The 23,151-nt window shown below is 41.0% G+C and overlaps 1 protein-coding gene across 1 annotated transcript in view; it reads left to right on the top strand.

Moving 5' to 3' along the window:
- Positions 1–23,151, top strand: part of DOCK3 (dedicator of cytokinesis 3) — a 180,406-nt gene that overhangs the window by 22,851 nt on the left and 134,404 nt on the right. Inside the window, exons 7-10 of the mRNA XM_070934373.1 lie at positions 5,361–5,509; positions 11,590–11,674; positions 21,593–21,634; positions 22,904–23,058. Of these exons, the coding sequence (XP_070790474.1) occupies positions 5,361–5,509; positions 11,590–11,674; positions 21,593–21,634; positions 22,904–23,058 (431 nt within the window). The remainder of the gene's footprint in view (positions 1–5,360; positions 5,510–11,589; positions 11,675–21,592; positions 21,635–22,903; positions 23,059–23,151) is intronic.

Raw genomic sequence — 23,151 nt, 5'->3', positions numbered from 1 at the left:
GGTTTGGCTGGAGTGGGTGCTCTCACTTGTGGCACAGGGATCGGCGCCAAACACTCCAAGGTTCGATGGCCCTGTTGTCCACATCGGAAGCATTTGGGGTTGGTTGCAGTCGACCTGGGGCGTTCTATTTGACGATGGGTGGTGCAAAAACTGAGTTGTCTCCAGGACTGCTTCTCTGGCGCAGCTCTGCGATGCTATCTTATTTCATTATCCATGGCTACCTGGTACCATTCTTTGATTCGTTTTCCCACTGCTCTGCATAAACATATTTTTAATAATTCCTCATTCAGGCATTCTTTGAAGTAATGCACGAGAATTCGTTCGGGCCAATTTCTTACCCTCCCTGCCAGGTGGTGGAACTCTTCACAATTTCTTTTGCAGGCCTTTGCTTCCTCATTTTAATGCTTGCATCTGCTTCTTGGGTATGAGAGGAATCCTTGAATTGAGCTCGGAGCTCTTGCAGGAAGTCATCCATATTATCCAACTCCATGGCACTTTCTTCATGGAGTTGGGTAAACCACTCGGATGCTTCATCTTCTAGTTGTTGCCCAGGATGGAGACAATATCACTGTCATTATGGAACTCATCCCCATAATGATCGATGTAAGACCAGTCCTGATTTTGGAAGAAAGCAAGCTTGTTAGCGGTCCTATCGAAAACCCGCTTAAAGGGTGGGGGTGCATTCGGTCTGGCAGAAGGAGGTTGTGGCTGCGGTGCCGTTGCCTGGGCTGCAATCCTTTGGTTCTGGTCTCACACCTATCCTTGGCCAGAGTAAAACGCCCATCCGGTGGGTATTTGGTCAGCTGGTGGGAACCGTGGCTGTGGAGAAGGGCTGGTTCCTCGGTGGTGTCTCTGCTGGGTTCGCTGCCTGGTACGAGACAAACCTGGTGCCAGAGGGCTGGCTGCTTGAGCTTCAGCAGCAGTAGGCCGGGCTCTCCTGGGAGGGCTTCTTTCGCCGATCAGTTTTGTCAAACTCATAGTTGATGGGCTCGAAACTCGGGTAGGTCGGTCCGTCTGGGAAGGTATTTGCAGCGCTGGTTGATCTCGGGCTTCCCATCCAATATTCAGCTGCTCAGATTGGTCGGGTAGTCCGTCGAACGTCTGGCTGTGCATCACAGTTTGATGCTGCCACTCTCCGGTCTCACTTAGATTGATTGTTCCAATTGACCTCCTGTTGTGGTCCGCCAGCAGTCTGCGGAGCTGGCAGCGGAGTCGGACAGCGATGAGGCTGAGGAAGAACATGGGCCAGTCCTGGAGGCTGGGGAAGGCCCGGATGAGGGCTCTGCATCGGAGGCAGAGATAGGGCCAGAGCCATCGGGGAGTGATGTGCAGACTTCGGAGCCTCCAGAGGCTGACAGTAGAGAGGCAGAACAACAGGAGGAGTCTGTTCCTAATGCACGTATGAGAAGAGCTGCCAGAAGGCAGGAGCAATAAAGCAGAGAAGACGACTCAGGAGTAGGGCTAAGAGATGATTGGCCCCTCCCATAAGGCTTAAAAGATCAGCAACGGCTCTTGGCCTTTTTGCCAGAAAACAAGATTGAGAGAATTGCTTCTTGTTTCACTGTATTCATTTCTTGTTGGCGTCTTCTGCTTCTGAACTTTTGCCAAGAAAAGCCTTTGGCAGTTTGTCTAATTATCTCAAGGTCGGTGATAAACTGAGGAATGGTGTTTTGAAGAATTTGCTTTAATTTAGTTTGGACTATGCTGAGAATGAGTTAATTCTCAGCTGTTCTAAGTCTGTTTGTTTTTGAACTGTTTGTATTTAATATTAACTACTTGGGCCTGGGTCACAACACCTCCATTCCAGGATAGTAGCTCTTGATTCTTGGGAAGTGGTGAGGGAGTGATCCATCAGCGGGTCTGGAAGTGTTGCTTGTCCCAGCAGGTCCCTCTCCATTAGCTGGATTTCACCTCCGGGTCTCCATTGGACTTGGGTCTTGGGACGGATGTCCACCTGACGTTCGATGTCCTCTACCACAGCCATTATTTCCAGAGTCTCTATGAGGATCGGCAGCCTCACACAGAGTCCTCCAGAAAGTTTACATTCTCGGGCATCTTCCTCAGGCTTCTGTCTCTTCTCCATCTTCCTTGAGTCTCTTCTTCTGCTTGACTGGATAGATCGGGTAAGCAGCCAGGGCTCAGGATCCTGGATAGCGATCTTCGGTGAGGAATCGAAGGAAAAACTTTTCTTTTAAAAGAGTCAGAATAATGTCAAGCTTCCAAGTAACATGTCTCATGAAATGAAATCCATTTTCCATTAGAGTATTTATTAGGAACATATCAAATTGGCAAGGATTTGGTGTAATTCCGACTCTGACCTGGATTTGGAATTATACCCAATAAAAAGCAAAAGACAGAAACATCCCCCCCGAGTCACAATCTCCAATCAATTCTCAGGCCATCAGTCCGGTGACTCCAAACTCTACCTTCCTCCAACTGCAGGCATCTTCTCTATTCCCACAGGAAGGAATGTCACCTAGACATAACATTATCCCTTTAACTCTATAACCCCTTCTCAATAGTTAGAGAGTGGCGAGCCTGAACTAATACTAAATTCCTTTACCTAAAAGCTAAGAAATAATAGACAATAAAAAATAGCTACACATATGTCATCTTCAGGATTGATACATGTGAGTTAAAAAATCTTCAAATCAATACTCTTAAAGTCTTAAAACCTAATTACAGAGAAGATCACACAATAGATGGCTTATATGATTAGATCTAACACAATAACCACTTCTTGTTTAGTGATTACCTCACGTTTTTGGGTGCATGTGATCAAATTAAGCCCCACCTACAAAATTAGCCCTAATTAAGACCCCGCCCACCCCAGGGTGTAGGGAGTGGGGCGAGGCACACAGGTAAAAAACAAACTAGGGTGGGGATGGTGGTGGTGGAGCTGCCCTACTTACCAGGCCTCGCACACCCCTAACCCGACACATACCTCACCTCCTGCAGCCGCTTGCCGCCACTTGCACACATCGCCCTGGCCTCCTTTTCGCCCTCAGATGCCTGATGGCATCTATTATTTGCAGCCAATAACAGAGCTCCGGATCAGTCCGGAGCTATATTATCAGATGCAGAGGGCTTTCCAGAAGGCATCTGCAGCTGATAACAAAGCTCCGGATTGATCTGGAGCTCTGTTATTGGCTACAGATACCTTCCGGCAGGCATCTAAAGGTGAAATGGAGGCTGGGGCAATGCGTGCGAGTGGCGGCAAGCAGCCGCAGAAGAAGAGGGCCAGCAGCGGGCTCCTGTGGGCAGGGCAGTCGGTGTCACCGCCGCGAGGTGACAATAATTAGAAACCTCCAAAAAGAAGGTTTCTTCTTAGCCGTTTTTTCAGGGGTCAAAAGAAAATAAGACCCGGCCTTCTTTTTGGAGAAACACGGTACAAGAAAGAAGGGTTTTGCACTAAAATGTGAAGATGGCTTTGTGTGTAGAACAAGACAGGAAATGTTAGAAATAATTGGAAAATTTTATTCAGAGCTATACAAAAATCAAGATTACTCAAAAGTAACAACACCCACGAAAGGGGAAATGCCAGGTATCTACTCTAGTGGAAGAGGTATCAAGTGCCATAAAGACAATGAAAAATGGCAAAGTTTCAGGAAATGACTGTTATGGTTGAAATGCTGAAAGCTGGTGGTCACAATTTACACAATACTAGCAAAACTATAGTATCGAGATGCTTAAGAGAAGAAAAAATACCTGATGCATGGAAAAATGTGAAAGTGATTCTTATACATAAGAAAGGACCCAAGATGATTTAAAGAACTATCGTCCAAAAAACCTCTTTCAGTCATCTACAAGGTTTTCACCAAGATAATAGCAAAAAGAATATTGAGAAGTTTAAATGATGCACAGCCAAAGGAGCAGGCAGGGTTCAGAAGTGGTTACAGCACAATGGATCACATCCAGTTTGTTCAGCAAGTCATTGAAAGACACGAGTACAACATGCCTCTGTTCATGACTTTTATTGACTACAAAAAGGCATTTGACTCAGTATTCCAACAAGCAATAATTAAGGCATTGCTCAACTAAGGCATAGACACTGCTTACATAAACTTACTATAATAAATATATGAAAAAACAAGGGCAACAATTAGCCTTAATGATCTTAAAGTGGAAATCAACATAGAATGATGTGTATGACAAGGTGATACAATATCACCTATCCTTTTCTCAGCCTGCCTTGAAGTATTTCACAAACTAGACTGGGCAAAAGATGGGAATAAAAATCAGTGACACTATTTAAATCACTTGAGATTTCAGATGATGTTGTTCTCTTCTCACAAGATTCAGAAGAACTACAAATATAGATACAAGAGCTGCACAAAGCTGGATACCATTTGGCTTAAAAATAAACCTGAAAATGTTGTAAATGTGAGCTTGTTGCCAACATAGTCAGATGATGGGGGGGGGGGGGGAGGATGCTTAATATTGTAAAGCAGCTGAAAGCTGCTTTATGGAGCTGTAAAGCATCCTTTCTGCGGCCATCTTTTAATTGTTTTTAAACAACCAGTCATAACTTGAGGATTTATGTAGTTGTTGAAAATAAGTCACTGATCAGTGGTGAAAGGCAACATAATGAAAGAAGCATAAGCACTGGATCAGACCTTGAAACACACACACATTACAAACTTAATTTTTCTCTCACATACTTCTACAGTGCAGTTATAGTCAGTTATGCAGATATCTCAAACGTTACAGCCAGGAGCCACTGAAATAATTTCCATGGCCACTCATTCAGTTGTTGTCACAGTCATATGAAGTTCTCACTTATCGACCTGCATGGTCCTGGGGTTATAGTGGCAGCCAGCACTGCTGGGTTTGCCATTGCTAAATGACATCACACTTTGCAACCACAGTTCTTTTGGAGTGTAGAAAAGCTCTGCTCAGTAAATAAAGTTATATTAATCGCCTCTGCAGTCAATATTTTATTGAAATTGGTTTGAAGTACTGCCATACTTCTAAAACAAATTATTTCATGATACATATGCATTCTACAGGTATTCCTTGTTGAGCAACTGTTTCAGGCAGTGACTGACTAGTTACAATGGTAATAAAAAGTGAATAAACTCTGACCAGTCATTGCATTAATGACCTTCACAAATCTGTAAAGCAAAGGAAAGCTGAAGTAATAGAAGCACAGTTGTAGTTTTATTTAGCGACTGCTTTGCTTAATGGCTGCGATGCAAGTCTCAGTTGTGATAAATGAGGACTACCTGTGCTTTCAAATACACATTCTGAAATTTAAAATGTAGAGTAAACTATGGCATTCCTGGTTTCATTAGGAAATTTTCAGGGTTCTCAATCTTTTTTTCTCCCTTTCTGCTTTTGAAAAAATAAAATGTTCACAGAAACATAAGATAGATCTGTTCTACAAGCTACGCCATGTGATGAATGAACTGATTGATCTTCGCAGACAATTACTTTCTGGTCATTTGACCCAGGATCAAATTCGAGAAGTCAAGAGACATCTCACTGTACGATTGGACTGGGGAAATGAGTAAGTATGGTTCTAGTTTTGTTTAAATAAAGGTAATTGTGGTGAAATAACAGAATTTGAAAATAGTCAGAAGCTTTATATATAGCCCACATATTGCCATGCTATGCTCTTTTGGGATAAACAGTATTATTCAAACCACAGAAAAATAATGAGAAGAAGTGAACAAAAGAAAAGGCAGGAGTTACGGCAGTAGAAAAAAATTCTTAGTAAATCTAGTTTACACTGACATCATTCAACACATATCTCCATGCTTCCTTTTCTCATTTTTGGCTCTTCCATCTCTATACATCATACTATTTGCTCTTTAAACTTCCTACTTTTTCTGGATTCAACGCATTCATCTGTTACTTTTTCAAACTTCCCTTTTCTCTCAGTTTCTTTATTATCTCTCAATAGTTTGGTGATTCAGGCCTCATTCATATTCTTTATATGACCAAACTATATACAGTCCTTGATTTATTACCATTTTCTTACAGCTGTTCAAAGTTACGATGACACTAAAAAGGTGACTTATGATTAGTCCTCATACTTACATCCATCACTGTTGTAATGGAATGTGTGGGGAAAGATGTTGTCTAGAAAACAGAGAAGAGAGGCAGGAGCTCTCTTAAAACTAGTGGACAGAGAAAGAAATTTAGGAAGGACCCTCCTAATTGATTAAGGAGTTAAAAGTAGCAGCAGGAAGCAGCACTAAAGACTTGAAAGGTTCTATTAATATAACCTAATAATAAAGCAGAATTAGCTTATCTAATTGTGTTTCCCATTTGGTTTACCTGTGAAATTTCATTTCCTCACTTTTTTTAGCACTCCTCTATATGAATATTCCTGAATATTAAAAGGAAAATTTGCTTCTGCAAATCCCAACAACAAGGCAGTAGGAAACAGCAGTTAACTATAGATAAGGCTTAGGTGAGCAAGGTGAATTTCCAAGTTCAGGAGTCCAAAGTCAAGCCAAAGTTTTATGACACCGAATCAAGGGAGAGAGATCATGGTTAATCAACAAGCCAGGATTGTAAATAACTAGATTCCAAGTGTCAAGATAGGCAAGCCAAATGCTGTAGTTGTTTCTAGCAAGAGACCATTGTTCCTATGGAAATGTAAATACTCTGTGCTGAGTATGCATAGCTGTGATCAGACAGTGGCAGTGAGTTCAGCTTCTTGCTGCTTGCTCATGAGTTGCACACGTTAGCAAGTTGCAGAGATCCGACCTTCCCAGAAGGAATTGCAAGCCACTCATTCTTGCCCCATCTCTTGTTTTATCATACATACTTTTTAAATAATAAATTTCCACTATATTCAATTTACTTTTATATTTCTCCTGACATATCTTAATCCGATTTGCATAAAAGCACACTCTTCTAATCAGCCACTTTCACTTCTTCCAATAAATATTTGTTCCTTATAATAGACCACTTACTAGTCCCATGTTTCTGTCAGCATTTGTATCTATTTCTCCATCACTTTAACCATATTTGGTAGGCTTTCTACAAGATAACACAAATTCATTTGCCCTGATTTTTCTCTATTTATATACAGTACAACTTACAATTGTTTCCTCCATTTTCCTTGTAGTACAAACCTTGGTCTTTAATATATTAAGTTTCAGATCTGTATACCTCATTGTGCCATATAGTTTACTTAATATTTGATGTAAATGTTCAAATTCTCAGAAATTTGGCATCATTCACATAAAATGTACAAACATTTTATGGATCTGCAATTTTGCCTCGTTACAGCAAACAGCCTGCTTTACTTTCATTTCCGTTTTCAGCATAGCTTGATTAGCACAAGGAAAAAAAATCTGCTCCAGCAATTTACCTCTTTGGAGCAAGCAGCCGAGCCTGTGCAAAACAGCTGAGAGCAAATCATTGAGAGTTGGGAGGCCGATCCAATCGACTTGTGCTAATTAGGCTGTGCTGAACCTGAAAGGAGCTGTTTTTTCTTGTTGTTTGCTTGCATGGAGGTAACTGCTGCGAGGCAGAGGCCAAAGGGTGGGGGCCAGTTGGTGAGCGGGGCTACATTCTGTGTATAAGATGCACCTAAATTTTCACCCCCTTTTAGGAGGGAAAAAGGTGCATCTTATACTCCGAAAAATACGGTAGTTATTACCAATAAAACCAGTGGTGAAATGCACATTTTTTTGCTACCAGTTCTGTGGGTGTGGCTTGGTGGGCATGGCTTGGGGGGTCATGTGACTGGGTGGGCATGGCCAACTTTTTTTTTTTACTTGTTAAAGCATTTTTTACTACCTATTCGAATCAGTAGTTAAAAAATGCTTTAAAAAAGTAAAAAAAAAAAAGTTCTGACGATTGCGCGGCACAGCTGATCGACAATCAGTTGTGCCACACAATCGTCGGAACCTTTTTTTACTTTTTTAAAGCATTGTTTTTATTATCTATTTGCCTGAACCGGTAGTAAAAAAAATGCTTTAAAAAAATAATAAAAAGATTCTGACGATCGCGTGGTACAGCTGTGATTGTTGAAACCTTTTTTTTTACTTTTTAAGTCATTTTTTTTAAAAGCAGTTTTTATCACTACTGGTTTGCCCGAACCGGAGTGAACCAATAGCATTTCATCCCTGAATAAAATCCTACACGGCATCCAATAATTGTATAATATATCTATACAATCTATCTATCTCTATATGGTATATTTATATCTATCTATCTATGGCAGTGATGGCAAATCTTTTTGGCACCAAATGCTGAAAAGGGAGGGTGTGCGCTCGTGTACTTGTCAAGGCCGCAACCTAAAGAGCTGCTCAGGGTGCATGCGCGCACCCGAAAATGAACTTCCGGTTTTAGCTACTGAACTTCTGGTTTCATTCAGCTACTGAATGTTTGGTTTCAGCCAGCTACTCTTCCAGGTTTCTGGCACGCATGCGCATGCGACGATCAGCTGGCCGGCACGCATGCTCACGAAAGAAAACAGAAGACCAGCTCTTCTAGTTTCGGGTACTGCTGCATACAAAAAGGCCAGCTGATCGTCGCACGTGCATGTGCGCCAGAAACCAGGAGGAGGAATGGGCAACGCTGCACATGCCAGTTGACATGCCACTTCGGGCACACGTGCAACAGGTTTGCCATCACGGATCTATGGTATATATGTGCATATATTTGTGTCTGTGTGTCTGTGTGTACATATATATGATAACTGATCACTTGTTTACAGAGGAAAGTTCTACATTCAGACTGCCATTATGATCAAACAATTTGACCATGTCAGCTAATTGTCTGGGGATTTATATTTTATATTTTAACTCCTAATCTGTCATGGTATACAAGTGTGCAAGACTTATTCCACTTCTACACCAAGAAGTCTTGACTAGAAAAAATAAATGGAATTCCTAAAAGTGTAGATATTTTTAAATTTTATTCAAATTTAAGGCTTTTTATTACTTGGATAGTTGGACTATCCTTGCCCATGGAAAGGGAATCAGTGAATACTTCCTTTCTCCCCAATCTCTGTAAATGTTTATTCAGCCGTTTAGTGAACTCACCAAATAGGCAGCTAAAAATAAAAAATTACATCTGCACAATCAAATTTGAATTTTGTTTGTTGGACACGGGGGTGCATCTTACCCTATATCAGGCTGTGTTCAAGGCTTATTACTTCTTCAAAGGTAGGCCAGGTCAAGAAACTGGCAGGGTACTTTATTGTACTAAAGTAGAATAATAAAATCTGAAAAAATTGTCTTAAGTTTTTATTCTACTGGTACTAAATACAATCAAGAGATGGATATTTTGAGAGGGTTTTTCAGGATTCTTTCTTAAGATTGTGTAATCTTTTTTCAAACTTCCTTCTTAATAGCTCATATCTTTCCCTACTGGTTCTTTCATATCCCAGCATCAGTTCTAAATTCCTTCATACTATCTTGTTTGCCAAAATCATGCAGGCAGCAGGAGGTGCATTCCCCCTCCCTCCCCCAGCACTCTTGCCTGGATTTCTCACCTCTGGCTGCTTAACAATCCACATGGTCCTGGGATTTAAAACAAAAAGTGGGACTGCTGGAATTGCTGTCACTAAGTGGCCACGTGACATTTTATGAATATGCGTTGAACATGCTTTATGCTTTATGAACATGCTTAATGAACATGCTTCGTAATGGCAATTCCAGTCCCAATTGCTGTTGTAACTTGAGGACTAGCAGTGTAATAAGTGAAAATTTTCTAAGTTAAGATCACTTTCCTAATAACTATTCCTTACACTTTATCAGATGGATGTATTCATAAGAAAGCCCTCACATAAAGATTCTAAAACCCAAATAACCAATCAAGAAAGGATTATTTTTAATTTCATATTTTACATTTTATATAACATGAATATACTTTATCCACAATATCTTTCAATATTGGGAAAGCTGCTTTACCTTATAAACTGTCACGTTCCATGTAGCTGACAACTCCTAAGAAGTGAAAATCACACTGATTTCAGAAAAGCATGTTTCATGATAATCCAGGATTAAAACATAATCTACAAATTTTAGAAATAAATTCATGGGAAGATTTATAAAAAGCCAATTAAGGGGGAGTTTCTTTGAAACATTTTCTTCTCACTCCATAATTTAGACTCCATATCTGAACTATGTGTCTTTCCTCACTCTATCTGAACCCTTCTCTTGTTTGTTCATTATCCTTTTCCAGAATAGCTTTGAATGATCACAGTTGAGCTATAGATATTCTGATATTGTTGCTTCAACTCAACTTCTGAGTACTACTGCATTGCATTCATTCGTTTGTTTGTTTGTTTGATTAGATTTTAATGCTGCTCCTCCCAAAATGACTCTGGTCAGTGCCAAAATCTGTGTAGTGTCACATATTGTACTGTTGTTAGAATCTTCAGCATTCATTAGATAGGTATGCTTTGGATTTTCAAGCTTGTGCAGTGCCATGTTTGAAGTATTCTGTCTCTTTATTATCAGTGCTATATGTATATGAGGGTCCAGTGCAAATCAAAATAATTAATGGACTTGCTAGTACCTCATACATGTGCCTGCATAGACTTATAAAAAGTGCTTCCTGAATGAAACCTTTTTACTATAACACCTCGTAGTAAAGGTTGAACTATTATACTTGTGATGTTTTTGATACAAGTTATCACTGAGTAGTGATAACAGCCAGCTACTAAATAATCCTAACATTAACAATATGAGGTTAAGTACAGATTCCCATATGTATGGCAGGATGAATAAACACTACAAGCGTAATAATTGATTTGAGGATATATGGTAGCATAATTATGACGTGAAGGCTGCATTGCTATATATACTTTTAATAAAGTAAATAGAAAGCCAGTTTGCTGTAGAAGTTAAAGTGCTGCAAGCCAAGAGACTAGGTTCTAATTTCTAATTTTGTCAGATAAACGACCTTGGGCCAGTGACTTCCTCTAAGACAGGGGTGTCAAACTCAAGGCCTGGGGGCCGGATCTGGCCTGTGGGGTACTTATATCTGGCCTATGGGGCCGCCCTGGAAACAGCGAAGGACCAGCCCACAGTGCTGCTGCCAGCGAAAACTAGCTCCCAAGCTCCGTTTTCACTGGCAGAGGATTACAGGAAGCTGTGGCAGCCGAAAACAGAGCTTGGGAGCCCGTTTTCACTGGCAGAAGCACTGCGGGCTGGTCTAACAACCCTGATGCTGCCCACAATGAAATTGAGTTTGACACCCCTGCTCTAAACCATAGTAAAAGTTGGCAATGGCAAACCAATTTGGAAAATACTACCATACAGAAATCTTGTCCATTTAATTGTCAGGAATCAAGACTGACTTGAAGACATCAAAAATAAACCAACAGTTACAGGAGGAGAGTTTAATGGCTAAATAGAAATTTAAGCTCAGGGTTCTCTAATCCAAGTCTAAGTGATATTTCCTCATTATTGTGTTAATTATGAAATAGAGCAATTGACCTCTTATTAGAATGTACAGTATTTTAAGCAAAGAATAGGAAAATGGGAAGCATCTTTGCTATGCTTTAATATGAAAGCTGTTCTCAAATCTGAATCCTCATATCTGAAAGGATCTAATATGCATCTTGGAGATATTTTTAAAAATTAATTCTGGGTTTGTTGGTTTGTTTCTTCATAGGCATTTGGGCTTGGATCTTGTCCCACGGAAGGAGTTTGAGATTGTCGATTCTGATCAGATCAGTGTGTCTGATCTATACAAAATGGTAAGACTGTTCACGGGGAAGAAGGGTTTATGGAAGAACAGTTTGTGTAACCAGAAAATATTTATGTAACTGTGACAAGTGTGGTATATTTAGGACTGGAAAGATTCAGAATCAAATCCCCATTCAAATGGGTAATTTTGGCCAATCAATCTGTTTGACTAACTTAAATTAAAGGATTGTGGTGAAGATAAAATTACAGTAGGAATACGTAACACCCTATTTCAGATTTTTCTGTATCTCATATTCGAATGAGCTTGCAACAAATGCATTAGTTTAAACTATAATGATGAGGATTACAACAATAATAAATAAATACATATTTTAATTTTCCAAGGTGACTAATTATCACCTTTACTCTTTCCCAGAATGCTGGTTGGGAAATTCTGGCAGTTGAAGTCCACACATGTTGAAATTGCTAAGGTTGAGAAACACTGATTTATACTATGAGTGGCACCATTAGCAACAATTCTGAACAAGACAAATCGTGCATATAAATTGGCATAAAACAAATAAAAAGTTTGCATTTACTTTATATGAATGATTTAAAGTTACTTGGAAAAATAAAGGCTGTACTAGTTTCCATATTAATAAGCACAAAATAATTCAGTAAAGATATTGGAAATTTGGCATTGACATGTGTAACCATAATAAGGCTAGACAGAAGTGTTTAATGTGATATAATACAGCTTAATGAAGATTTCATAAGGCAATAGCACCAGAAGAAGAAGGAAATAATTGGGAGTTTGGAAGCTTCCAATTCATTACAGAATCAAGTCAAAACATTTCTACCAAATACCAAATGAATTCAGAAAATTTTGAAATCAAAGCTAAATAGTGGAAACATTATTAAAGTAATTAATATCTGTGCACTCCCTATTATTCGATATGTAGCAGCAATAGTTGACTGGACCCATATGGAATTTGAGAACTTGGATTGGAAGATAAGAAAACTAATGACAGTATACCCAATAAATATTTGCACCCAAAAAGTGATATTGATTGTATTTGCTGTGGACAGAAGATTCCTATAGGTGAAACAAACTGTGAAGGGAAAAAAACATTGCTTGAATCACTATATTCAGCAGTATGTTCCATTTGTGGATGAAACTCACAAATGGAACATACAGCTAGAGGGATATAAATTATTTAAAAGAAATAGACCAAATAAAAGAGGAGGTGGAGTTGCACTATATATAAGAAATAACTACATCTCTACAGAAATAGAGCACAACAATGATGAAAATTATCTTGAATGCATTTGGGTCAATATTAAAGGGGGGGGGAAATGACATTGCTATAGGTCTATACTATAGGCCACCCAACCAAACAGAGGAAGTAGATGAACTTTTTGCTAGTCAGCTAACTAAGGTATGTAGGAAGTACATCACAATAGTAATGGGAAATAGTAATGAGAAAGTGGCAGGAAGGTTATTGCTTAGCATATTGTAAGCCGCTCTGAGTCTCCAGAGAAGGGCAGCATATAAATCAAATTAAAAAAAAAAAGGTGACAAGCAACAGGGAGAAAGCAGAGCTACTTAACTCATTTTTTGCATCTGTCTTTACACAAAAGGAAAAAACGGTCTAATTTATCAAAAACAGTACCACAAAAAACAGATTAGGAACACAAGTTAAAATAGAGAAGAAAATGATAAGTGAACACCTGTCTACCCTAGACGAGTTCAAATCACCAGGAGCAGATGGATTACACCCCAAGGTTCTGAAGGAACTGGCAGATGAGATCTCAGAACCACTGAACTATCTTTCAAAGATACTGGACCACGGGGGAACTGCCAGAGGACTGTAAAGAGCTTATGTAGTTCCCATCTTCAAAAAAGGAAAAAAAACAGATCCAGGAAACTACAGACCTATCAGTCTGACCTCAATACCAGGAAAGATTCTGGAAAAGATAATCAAGCAACGAATCACTGAACACCTAGAAGTAAAAAAAGTAATAACCAAAAGCCAACATGGTTTGTCAAAAACAGATCATGCCAGATTAATCTTATTGCATTCTTTGACAAAGTGACAAAATTAGTGGACCAGAGGAATGCTGTCGATATAGTTTACTTGGACTTCAGTAAAGCATTTGATAAAGCAGACCATAACCTACTACTAGATAAAGTAGAAAAATGTGGGTTAGACAGCATCACCACCAGATGGATTCGTAATTGGCTGACCAACCGCACTCAATGTGTAGTCCTCAATGGAACTGCATCTACATGGAGGGAAGTATGCAGTGGAGTGCCCCAGGGCTCTGTTTTAGGCCCAGTGCTCTTCAACATCTTCATCAATGACTTGGACGAGGGGATAGATGGGGTATTCATCAAATTTGCAGATGACACCAAGCTGGCAGGAATAGCCAACACTCCAGAAGATAGGCTCAAGTTACAGAAGGATCTTGACAGACTTTAACATTGGGTGCTATCTAACAAAATGAAATTCAACAGTGAAAAAAGTAAGGTTCTACATTTAGGGAAGAAAAACAAAATGCACAGGTACCATATATGTGGTACCTTGCTCAATAGTAGTAACTGTGAGAGGGATCTTGGAGTCCTAGTGGACAACCATTTAAATATGAGCCAGCAGTGTGCAGCAGCTGCCAAAAAAGCCAACATAGTTCTGGGCTGCATAAATAGAGGGATAAAATCAAGATCACGTGAAGTGTTAATACCACTTTATAATGCCTTGGTAAGGCCACACTTAGAATATTGCATTCAGTTTTGGTCGCCACAATGTAAAAGATATGGAGACTCTAGAAAGAGTGCAGAGAAGAGCAACAGAGATGATTAGGGGACCGGAGGCTAAAATATATGAAGAACGATTGCAGGAACTGGGTATGTCTAGTTTAATGAAAAGAAGGGCTAAGGGAGACATGATAGCAGTGTTCCAATATCTCAGGTTGCCACGAAGAAGAGGGAGTCAAACTATTTTTCAAAGCACCTGAGGGTAGAACAAGAAGCAATGGGTGGAAACTAATCAAGGAGAGAAGCAACTTAGAACTAAGGAGAAATTTCCTGACAGTTAGAACAATTAATCAGTGGAACAACTTGCCTGCAGAAGTTGTGAATGCTCCAACACTGGAAATTTTAAAGAAGAGATTGGATAACCATTTGTCTGAAGTGGTGTAGGGTTTCCTGCCTAAGCAGGGGGTTGGATTAGAAGACCTCCAAGGTCCCTTCCAACTCGGTTATTCTATTTCTATTTCTACATTAAGAAAAGAACCTTGATCAAGGAATCAGTCATGAAAAGTTCTTGAAAACAAGAAAAGTGAAGGCTGAAATAGACAAGAAATAATTGAAAACCAATTTGTTAATTGGAAGAACAAGCCAATGCATGATTCATTGGAAATTTTGCTAAAGGTTTGGATTGAGTGTAGTAAAAAATACTGGGACCATGAAATTGAGAAAGTTTTGGAAAATGAACACATTAAGATCTTATGGGACTTTAAGATCCAAACAGGCAGGTGTTTTATTCATAACATGCCTGATATAACAGTTATTGAAAAGAAGAAAACCTGTTTCATTGATGTTGTTATAATGGGTGAGACTAGAATTGAAGAAAAACAATGGAAAAAAATTACAAAATATTGGGACTTGGAAATCAAAGTTGATCACTTATGGAAAAAGAAACCCATTGTTATACCAATAGTGATTGGAGCCTGTGGAGCATTACTTTAAAAACTCCTTCAATATCTGGAAATATTGAATTGATCCAACCTGAATACCTACAAAAAGCACACAGTCTGTTAGAAACTACCTATATTTTTAGATGCTAGCTTAATAATATTTAGATCCTTAGTTAGGACTTGAATTATTAAATTTCCAGCATTCTTAGATGGACTTAGGTTAACTATAAATTTGCCAATTATGCACTCAAACTAGTATACCACGAAGACTTGTTGAATACTAGAGCCTACAAGAAAGACCAAATAAAGAATAGAAAAGAGATGTCAAGGCAAAGTATTACATGACCAGCACATTTAAAAAAAATAGCAGGGAAAACAGTATAGTATAGGACCTTCCAATGGCTAAGACTAAGAAAGTTGAAGAAAGAAACAGAGGGTCTAATTTTGGCTACATAAGACCAAGTATTAAGAACAAACGCATAAAAAGCCAGAATTGAGAGGACAGCAACAGACAGCAAATGCTATCTGCAAAGAAGCTGAAGGAACAGTGAATCACCTAGTTATCTGCTACAAGAAGATTGCATAGAAAGAATGACTACAAACAATCGTATGACAAAGTGGCAACATTATTGCAAGAAATTTCATTTCCTTGTGAGCAAGTACCAGTGGAAATAGACAAAGTAGTAATAGAAAATGAAAACTGGCATTTCAGATTCAAATAAACAAGCACCTGCCACATAATTCCCCTGATATAACAATTGTTGATGAGAAAAACAAAAAGTCTGGACAGTACCTGGAGTCAGCAGAACAGATGAGAAAGAAATGGAGAAAATCACAAAATACAAAGACTTGGCAAATACAAGTCAAATGACTGTGGCCAAAGAAAACAAAAATAGTAGCAATAATAATAGTTCTGGGTGCAATCCCAGAACATCAGGAGCATCACTTGAACACTATCGACATTAACAAAATCTCCATTGGTCAATTGCAAAAGGCCACTTTATTTGGAGCAGCTTACATCCTGTAATGATCTCTTTAACACCAGATAACAACATCTGCCTGTCCCAGGTCTTTGGGAAGAACTTGATAGGTGGATAAAAATGCCTAATCCATCTGACTCTGTGACCAACCATAATATGTATTTACTTAATATAACAGGATGATTGCTAATTAAAGAAAGAAAGAACTTTAAATGACACTGAAAATTACAAGGTTTGTTTCAGTTGAGAAATCTACTGTGAAAAATATCCAGCTGACCCCTTGGGAATGTAGTTGTAGATAATTGGTACTACGATTCCCAATGCTTTAGTTTGATTTGAGTGAAAAAGATTCCCTTTGATATTGTCTCTTGGAAACTGCCTTGACAAGCCCCTGCAATGTTTTTGGTAAGATTTTAGAGGTGGTTTGCCAATGCCTACATGCTGTTTACGAGCAATTGCGCACTCCGGCTCCCAATGCGCGACTCGTGTCCTGGGTTCCGCAGAGTCTCAGGCCCAGGGTCCGCGGCTGATGTTGTGTAACGCCAGGTCGATTGTTAATAAAGCCCCCCTCATTTGTGAACTTATTATGGAGGGGGTTGCGGACCTGGCAGGTATTATGGAGACCTGGTTGGGCCAAGAGGGGGGGGTCCCCCTCGTCGAAATGTGCCCAACAGGTTTCCGTGCATTTCATCAGCCAAGGGCCCAGGGGAGGGGTGGGGGAGTGGTGGCAATTATTAGGGAAAGTCTTTGTCCGACGGAGACCACTGTTCCTCAGATAGCCGGATGTGAGTCCCTTTTTGTGAAGTGGGGCCGTGGGGTGCAGGTGGGTCTGCTGACTACGTACCTGGCTCCCTGCCACGTGGCGGCGACCTTGCCCGAGCTGCTTGAAGTTATTGCCGGGGTGGCGGTTGATACCTCCAGACTTATTGTCACGGGGGATTTCAACCTACCATCCGCAGGTGAGGCGTCAGAGGCGGCTCGGGAGTTCATGGCTTCCATGGCGGCTATGGACCTGACCCAGTTAGTTCAAGGCCCCACTCACATAGGGGGACACACTCTGGACCTGATTTTTGTCTCTGGTCAGTGGTTGAATGATCTTGTAGAGGGGACCTAGATATCAAACCCTTGTCATGGACAGATCATTCGCTCCTTCACTTGGACTTTCCAGGGAGACGGAACCGACCAGATGGTTCCGTCCCAGACACCTGATGGATCCCGAAAGGTTCCTGGCGGAGCTTGGGCCATTTCCTGAGACCCTGGCACACGACTCGATGAAGAGCTGGTGGCCGCCTGGGAGAGTGTGGCCGCTGGAGCTTTGGATCGCGTCGTGCCTTTGCGGCCTCTGACCCGATGCTGATCTCAATTGGCTCCTTGGTTCTCTGAGGAGCTGAGAGAGATGAAGCGTTGGAAAAGACGCCTAGAGAGCATTTGGAGGACTAGTCAATCTGATTCCGACCGGACACTGGTGAGGTCTTATATCAAGACCTACCTAGTGGCGATAAAAGCGGCGAAACCATTTTTCCGCTCTTATTGCATCTGCAGAGAACTGCCCAGCTGCTCTGTTTAGGGTGACCCACTCCCTTCTTTGGGGGGGAGTGTGGGAAGACCTTTTACAGGGTCGAGCTGAGGATTTTGTGCAATTCCTGCATGATAGAGTCGCTCGGATTCGGGAAAGCTTGGACTCCGATTGGATGAGTCCAGGGGAGGAGACGAGGGTAGGTCTTGAGAATATTATCTGGGAGGAGTTTGATCCTGTGGCTCCCGAGGATGTGGACAGGGTTCTGGGTAAGATAAGTGCCGCCACGTGTTTATTGGACCCGTGTCCCTCCTGGTTGGTACTGGCCTCCCGGGAGGTTACACGAGGCTGGCTCCAGGGGATTATAAGTGCTTCTCTGAGTGAAGATGCCTTTCCCGCCGCCTTGAAAGAGGCAGTGGTGAGGCCCCTCCTCAAGAAGCCTTCCCTGGACCCGGCTGAATTAGCTAACTACCGTCTGGTCTCCAACCTTCGTTTTGTGGCGAAGGTTGTTGAGAGCGTGGTGGCATGAGAGCTTCCCCGGCACCTGGATGAAGCTGTCTATCTGGACCCATGCCAGTCGGGCTTCAGGCAGGGGTACAGCACAGAAACGGCATTGGTCGCGTTGGTGGATGATCTCTGGAGGGCTCGGGACAGGGGTTGCTCCTCTGTCCTGGTCCTATTAGATCTCTCAGCGGCTTTTGATACCATCAACCATGGTATCATGCTGCAGCAGTTGAGGGGGTTAGGAATAGGGGGCACTGTTTTGCGGTGGTTCTCCTCCTTCCTCTCCGACTGCTCGCAGTTTGTGTTGGCAGGGTGTCAGAAGTCGATCTCGAGGCGCCTCGCATGGGGACCAACCTGCCGCAGGGGTTGGTCCTCTCGCCCCTTCTGTTCAACATTTATGTGAAGCCGCTGGGCGAGATCATCTGTGGTTTTGGGGTGAGAGTCCATCAGTACGCTGATGACACTCAGCTGTACATCTCCACCCCAGACCACCCCAACGATGCCCTTGATGTGATGTCTCGCTGCCTGGAGGCTGTGCGGGTCTGGATGGGGAGAAATAGTCTCAGACTCAACCCTTCCAAGACCGAATGGCTGTGGCTTCCGACGTCCCGATATAGTCAGGGGGTGAATCGCTGCCCCCCACAGAGAGGGCTCGCAATCTGGGTGTCCTCCTGGACGCACGGCTGTCTTTTGAAGAGCATATGACGACCGTGGCCAGGGGGGCTTTTTATCAGGTTCGCCTGATTCGCCAGTTGCGTCCCTTTCTGGACCGGGATGCCTTGCGTATGGTCACTCATGCCCTTGTCACCTCCCGGCTGGACTATTGTAATGCTCTCTACATGGGGCTCCCCTTGAAGAGCATTCAGAGGCTCCAACTGGTCCAGAATGCAGCCGTGCGGGTGGTTATGGGCGCAACCCGTTGTGCCCACGTGACACCCCTCCTGCACTGGCTCCCAGTGGTCTTCTGGGTGCAATTCAAGGTGTTGGTTACCACCTTTAAAGCGCTCCATGGCATAGGACCCGGGTACCTTTGAGACCAACTTCTGCCACCAGTAGCCTCCCACCAGCCAGTTCGTTCCCACAGAGAGGGTCTCCTCAGGGTGCCATCGGCCAAGTTATGTTGGCTGGCGACACCCATGGGGAGGCCCTTCTCTGTGGGACCCCCAGCCCTGTGGAATGAACGGCCCTCCGACCTCAGGGTATTTCGCTGTGCCCTTAAGACCCTGCTGTTCCACCAGGCCGGGCTATCAATGTAATGATTTTAAATTGGATGTTTTAAATTTTGGAGGGTTTTAATATTGAGCCGAAATTATTTAATAATTTTAAATTATTTTAATTGTTGTTTGTCTTTGTGCTTTTAATAGGCTGTACACCGCCCTGAGTCCTTCGGGAGAAGGGCGGTATAGAAATAAAATTATTATTATTATTGTTATTATTATTATTATCATCATCATCATCATCCTAGGACTGAGAGAGAATGAGCCAGGTGGCTTTATGCCTAAGGCAGGATAGATCTCCCAGTTTCTAGCTTGTTACTTTAACCCAGTGCTTCCTAATTTTTTTCCTTCATTACAGCTAGTCCTCAACTTATGACCATAATTGCGACCAGAACTTCCATCGCTAAGTGATGTGGTTATTAAATGAGTTGTACCTGATTTTACCATCTGTGTTTATTTACTTTGTTTATTTATTATATTTGTTTGCTGCCATCTTGCTGCAAGGCAGCTTTGTGTAGCTTACAACATCAACCCTCCTCTCTCTCTCTCTCTGTATATATGTATGTGTATATGTATATATAAAATTGCAATAAAATACAGATTATAACTAAAATATGGGGAGGAAGGGAGCACAATGTATGGGGGAGAGTGGGAGCTGCTATTAGTCGATTATACCTCCAGTGTGATACTCTCTCATTGGGAGTTCCAGGCCAGGTCTTCAAGCTCTTGTGGAAGGTCAGGAAAGTGGGAACCAATGTCTCTTCAGAGGACAAGATGTTTCAAAGGGCCCTGACAGAGAAGGCTCTTTCTCCTGGACCCTGCCAGCCAGAATTCCTTGACTGATGGGATCTGCAGCCTGCCTCCTCCACCAGTGTGGGGTGGGGTAGACCTATCCCATAGAATGGTTCCTCAAGTAATCTGGATCCATGCCATACAGGACTTTATAGGTAATGAGCAACACCTTGAATTGTACCCAGAAGCAAACCTCAGGTCTTGCAGCTAATGGAACAGTGGTGTAACATGGACCACCTTAGGGGCCCCTAAGACTGCCCATACTACTTCACTTTGCATCCGAATGCTCTTCAGGGGTAGTCCCCTGTAGAGCGCATTGCAGTAGTCCAAGTGTGAGATGACCAGAGCTTGAATGACTTGAATACAGGGACTCCTGAACCAGGCCACAACTGGCTCATAACCTGAAGTTCTGCAAAGGTTCGCCTAGCTGCAAATGTCACCTGCTCTTTGAGCAAGACTCACAAGTCCAGGACAACTTTCAAGTTGTGGACCGAGGTAGTGCCACCCATTCAGGGCTAAAGATGTCGAAGTCCCAGATCTTAAGGCTCCATATACCCATTTGGTCTTGCCAGGGTTCAGCCAAACCAAATAGCAATAGCATTTAGACGTATATACTGCTTCACAGTGCTTTACAGCCCTCTAAGCGGTTTACAGAGTCAGCATATTGCCCCCAACAATCTGGGTCCTCATTTTACCGACTTCGGAAGGATAGAAGGCGGAGTCAACCATGAGCCTGGTGAGATTCAAACTGCCAAAGTTCAGGCAGCTGGCAGTCAGCAGAAGTAGCCTGCAGTACTGCATTCTAACCACTGCACCACCACGGTGATCACATGAGCCTGGGAAACTGCAGTTGTCATAAATACACACCATTTGCAAAGAACCTAAATTTTGGTCATGTGACTGTAGGAATGCTGCAGTGATCATAAGTGTGAGGACTGGTTGTGATGTTTTACAATGCTGACATGACTTTGAACAGTTATGAAATAAATGGCCGAAAGCCAAAGCTGCTTATCTGAAAGTCCTTTTTGCCCAATGTAGGTAAAACACTTCAAGTCTTGAAAGTTTCTGTTGTGATTGGGTAATCGGTTGTGTGCATTACCCAATTCCACACACACCCCATCTACATATTTTTGGGTAACTGAAAGGTTTAACTGTTATAGCTAACTGACTGAATCTGTTCAAATTGTAATTACATATTAAAGAGTAAAAATAATTCTGATTAATTAAGTAAAGAACCAAAGCAGTGTATTGAGAAAAATAATATTTTTCCTGTCATCTTTACAGCATTTATCCAGTAGGCACAGTGTGCAACAAAGCATATCACAGGTAAGTTGAGTTATATAAACATCATCATTTTCTAAATATCACATGAATAGCAATACATTTAATGGTATTAGATGGTTTTGCTTGACAGTGCTAGTGTACAAATACTAATTTATTTTCTTTTGCAGCAACTTTCTTCTTGATCTTTGTTTAGAACTGCTTGCATTAGTTTGAAAATTGTATAGTGAGACAATTAGAATGTGATACTGATATGTACACATGTCTGTGTCCATGAAATGTTTGGGTTGTGTGTATTTTCCCTTGCTGTTACATTCCAGATGACATAGAAGGTAATTAGCACAATACAGCTGAATTTCAAGATATCAAAAAGGTATGAAACATTAGTGACAGCCTCTGTATTGCTGCTGAAATAATTTCAAAAGAAAGACTGTGTTAGTAATGATTTCCATGAGCTTTCTCAATTTTTTAATCATATCCTACCTTCCCACTTGTGTACCAGTATTTAAATCTGATAACTGTCTACTTAAGTGGAGACAATGACATCACTGTTATCAAGAATGGAGCCTATAAGTCTTTTATCAATGAGATGAAAAAAATAGTTTGAAGGAAGGAAGAATAGTACCCATTGTCTCTGTCTGGTGGTCATACTTTCTAGATGTCAGCTGGATAGATATAAACCAACATAACTGAATAAACTTGCAAAACATTTCATCATTATGTATAGGTTACTTGCAACTATATATAGCTAAATATCAGAAATAAAGCTTTCCTGACTCTTCAGTTCTTCTATAGCCGATCATTGCTCTTTATGTTTAAATAACTCATCTAGTCTCATCAACATGGGTACTACCTCATTTTCTTTCTAACTTATTCCACAGTTCAGAAATGGTTAAGATAGTGCTGGGCTGTAGTAATTTAATATGGATCAAAGAAAATTGCTTTATTCAGCTATTTGCTGATATTTACAGAATCTTACATGTGGTTGTGAAATTTAATGTAGAGCAAATACTGAATATTGAACTTTATGTAATTTACTTTGTTAATAAATACTGTAATGTAGTTTTAGTAATAATTTTATCCTCAATTTTTTCATCAAACATCCAAATGTATTTTGATGACATTGCTTGATCTACAAATTGTTACAACTAAAAACCAGTGCACATGATGAGTATTTATAGTTGGTAGTTAAATGGAAAACCTAAAGTTTCTAAAAGAAGGGAGAATAATTCACTTGTTCCATAAATAATTACATAACTATTGAATACTTGTATATAAAATAAAGCACTTTTCATTTTGTTTTTTTCAAATTAGGTGGATACAATGAGGCCACGCCATGGAGAAACATGCCGTCTGCCAGTACCTCACCATTTCTTTCTCAGTTTAAAGAGTTTCACATACAATACCATTGGAGAAGATGCAGATGTGTTCTTTTTTTTATATGATGTTCGAGAAGGGAAGCAGATCAGGTAAATCAAGACAACTTTTACTTTTTCAGAATATATAGATTAGAAATAGGAACAGCCCTTAGGCTTATATACTGTTTCATAGTGCTTTACAGT

This window comes from Pituophis catenifer, unplaced genomic scaffold, assembly GCF_029215685.1.
Source record: "Pituophis catenifer annectens isolate HBS135680 unplaced genomic scaffold, rPitCat1.0.hap2 SCAF_2, whole genome shotgun sequence".
NCBI classification, from domain to species: Eukaryota; Metazoa; Chordata; class Lepidosauria; order Squamata; family Colubridae; genus Pituophis; species Pituophis catenifer.
The sequence above is the reverse complement of the archived record's forward strand: the minus strand, read 5'-3'. Positions and strand labels throughout refer to the sequence as shown.